Source organism: Zootoca vivipara, chromosome 4, assembly GCF_963506605.1.
Source record: "Zootoca vivipara chromosome 4, rZooViv1.1, whole genome shotgun sequence".
Taxonomy (NCBI): Eukaryota; Metazoa; Chordata; class Lepidosauria; order Squamata; family Lacertidae; genus Zootoca; species Zootoca vivipara.
Window position 1 is genome coordinate 10,679,380 of NC_083279.1, and position 3,565 is coordinate 10,682,944.

Here is a 3,565-nt window from a genome sequence, read left to right on the forward strand (position 1 = left end):
ATTTCCAAGTATGAAGAGGATCAGAGGAGATACAGATCACTGACAGGTACACAAACCTTCTGATGTCAAAAACATTATGTGATTGTGAGGCTGCAGAAAATGCACAAACTCAGCTGAGGTGGAGAAGGAGCCATAAGTAGTATTCCCTCGTGTGAGAGAGTTAAAGAGGGACCTCTTGTTCCAAGTCTGTGCTTGCTACCTGCAGTTACTTTAAATGCTTATTTTTTAAAAAAACAAACTTCTTTTTTAAAAAATAATAATGGGTTGGTTAGTCAGAGTGCACCTTTTTAATCATGTATTATTATTATTTTTTAAAAAAACACCAGCGTCAATGAACTCTGAATACCGAACCCAGGCCTGTAGCCAGAGGGAAGCTGGGGGGGGGGCTGCCCTCCCCATAATCTTTTCTGCTCCCCCCTTTTTTCAAATAATTTTAACATTAGGAAATCCCCTCCCCCTGCCTTTTAAAGGTCCTGGTGGAAAGATAAAAGGAAGGGAAGGGCAGAGAATGGGCAGAACAAGGAAATGAAAGGAGTTAAAGGAAGCTGAGGAAGAGAAAGGGGGGGGGAGGAAGGTAGGAAAGCAACCAGGGGGCAGGTGGGTGGAAGGAGGAGATCAAAGAAGTGAAGAATGGAAGGAAAGGCAGGAGGAGGAGGCTGTACTCTGGCAACCCCAGAAATATTTGCCCTCTTACCTGCAACAAGGCCTGCACAGGTAACAGTAATACAGTCATACCTCGGTTTACAGACGCTTCAGGTTGCGCGTTTTCGGGTTGCGCACCGCCGCAAACCCAGAAGTACCGGAACTAGTTACTTCCAGGTTTCGGCGCTCGCGCATGCACAGAAGCACTAAATTGTGTTTTGCGCATGCGCAGAAGCGCCGGTTCGTGACCTGCACATGCGCAGACGCAGCACTGCAGGTTGCGAATGCTGCAGATTGCAAATGTGCCTCCCGCACGGATCACATTCGCAACCCAAGCGTCCACTGTAATGATAATCATTAACATCATTAATATAGCCTTAATGAATCTTAAGTAATACATTAATGTGTAAACTGCCTCTCTACTGTTTTGGTGTCCACTCTCCCCCATTCCTCAAACTTGGAGGCTGGCTAAAGGCCTGCATAGATCCTATTTATGCAGATGCTCCTATAGTGCACGGGACCCTAAATTTGGAGGTTCATTAAAGATTATGGGTCAACACATACACCCAAACCTCCTTGCTCTTGGGGTTAAGATGTGTGAAGTTCTCTTGAGCAGGGACGGAGGGATCTGCCCGTTTGGGGTTCTTTTTGGTTCTCATTTTTCCAATCTTAAATTCAGTTCTCCATATTTGTGATTAGGGATGGGTGGGGTCCTCATGAAAATTATTTCTCCCAATGTGAATTTCTCCTAATGTTTTTTGTGTGCAGATTTGACAAATATGCACATTCTTACAAGCAGCACAATGGATTTTATACGTTATTTTCACTCTTATATAAACTTACATGCACACTCTAATACAGTGGTGCCTTGGGTTACAAACACCTCAGGTTACAAACACCTCGGGTTACAGACTCCGCTAACCTGGAAGTAGTACCTCGGGTTAAGAACTTTGCCCCAGGATGAAAACAGAAATTGTGCTCAGGTGGCGCAGCAGCAGTGGGAGGTCCCATTAGCTAAAGTGGTACCTCAGGTTAAGAACGGTTTCAGGTTAATAATGGACCTTTGGAATGAATTAAGTTCGTAACCAGAGGTACCATTGTACATGGATTTTACTGCATATTGCTCAGCTGTGTATTGCTTGCATATTGCTTGCACTGCAAAATTCAGAAAGATGCAAATTTCAAAGGTTGGTCATGTTTCAGCTCTTGTATTGTTTTAAAAAAGTGCAAATTTTGCGAGTTCGCTTTTAAGTGAAATATGAATTTAATTTTCCTCCATTACAACTCTTGAGGGAATGGAAGGAAGGAGGAGAATTGAGGAAAAGACAGCCCACCCTCTTCATCCATGTCTGAGCATTTAGGCAGCAGTGGGTGTCCTCTGTCTTTCTCTCTGGATGCATCACATCCTTGGGGAACAAAACCATGAGAACATTTCACAGAGCTCACCACTCTGATTATATTGCACTTAACCGCATCCCCAGAAGTTTTCTTCCTATAGCAAAATAACTTGAGCATGTTGTTTTTCTGAAACTTGTCTAAGCCAAACTGACCCTCTTTTCTCTCTCCCGCCCTCATGAAGTCTCACAATGGTTGCTATGGATGCAACTGCCTTTGAAAATGCAACCAATCAGACCAGTGCGCTGCCAAGCTACGTTGCAGTTGCTGTTGAGAACTGCACTGACAACGTGCACGGACTCAGGAAATCCTACCTGCCCCCCTTGTATGGCATGATCTTCTCAGTGGGATTCCCAGGCAACATCATGGCGATTTGCGTGTACACGTTCAAGATGAGGCCCTGGAAAAGCAGCACCATTATCATGTTCAACTTGGCCTGCACAGACCTCCTGTACTTATCCAGCCTTCCTTTCTTGATTCACTACTACGCCAATGGAGAGGATTGGGTCTTTGGAGACTTTATGTGCAAGTTCATCCGCTTTGGTTTCCACTTCAACTTGTACAGCAGCATCCTCTTCCTGACCTGCTTCAGCATCTTCCGATACATTGCAATTGTCCACCCAATACAGTCTTTTTCCGTTCGGAAAAAGGCATGGGCTGTTGCGGCCTGCGTTGCATCTTGGGTGATTTCACTGCTGGCCATGGGTCCTCTCAACTTTTTGTTTACTTCGACGATAGAGGAGAACAAATCTCTTTGCCTCAACCTTACTAGTTCTGAAAACGTGGATGTTATTCGGTGGTACAACTGGTTTTTAACTGGCCTGGCCTTCTACTTGCCATTAATAACGGTGACTCTTTGCTACACTGTGATCATCTATACCTTGGCTACAGGGCCCCACACTCAAAACCCTTATAAGCAGAAGGCTCGTAGACTTGCATTTTTCCTCCTGGTGGTCTTTTATGTGTGCTTTCTACCTTTCCATATTTTTCGGGTTGTTCGGATTGAACTAAGGCTGTACCGAGTCAGCTGCGATATTGAAAACCATATCCATGCTGCTTACATTCTATCCAGGCCACTGGCTGCCCTGAACACATGTGGAAACTTGTTACTTTACGCCATAATCAGCGATAATTTCCAGCAAGCCGTTCAGTCTCTTTTGAGATGCAAGTTGAGCAACTTAATGCAACAGACAGGGGGCAGCAGTGACTTCAATAGATCTGGAATATTAAAATTGTGAACGGATGCATTTCTCTTCAGAACCTCTGGTACTGGTTGTCTCCTAAAACAAGTTAGAAAAAGGCTGCACACAGCTGCCAAGTCTTAACAGTGGTTTTTATCAGGGGTGTAGAACCTCCAGATGTTGTTGAACTACAACTCCCATCTTCTCCAACCACTGCTCATGCTGGCTGGGGTTGATGAGAATTGGAGTCGAGCAACATCTAGAGGATCACAGGTTCTCCATCTCTGGCTCATGTGAACCCGATGAGTAAAGCAGCCTCATAGGACATAGGTTCTTCCATGTGTCTT

General features: G+C 44.7%; 1 protein-coding gene across 1 annotated transcript; it reads left to right on the forward strand.

Annotated features, from left to right (window-relative positions):
• The first annotated feature begins 2,228 nt into the window (after positions 1-2,228).
• LOC118085759 (2-oxoglutarate receptor 1-like) lies at positions 2,229-3,275 on the forward strand. The gene has a single exon (XM_035116718.2). The coding sequence runs from the start codon at positions 2,229-2,231 to the stop codon at positions 3,273-3,275; it is 1,047 nt and encodes a 348-aa protein (XP_034972609.2).
• The last annotated feature ends 290 nt before the right edge of the window (positions 3,276-3,565 follow it).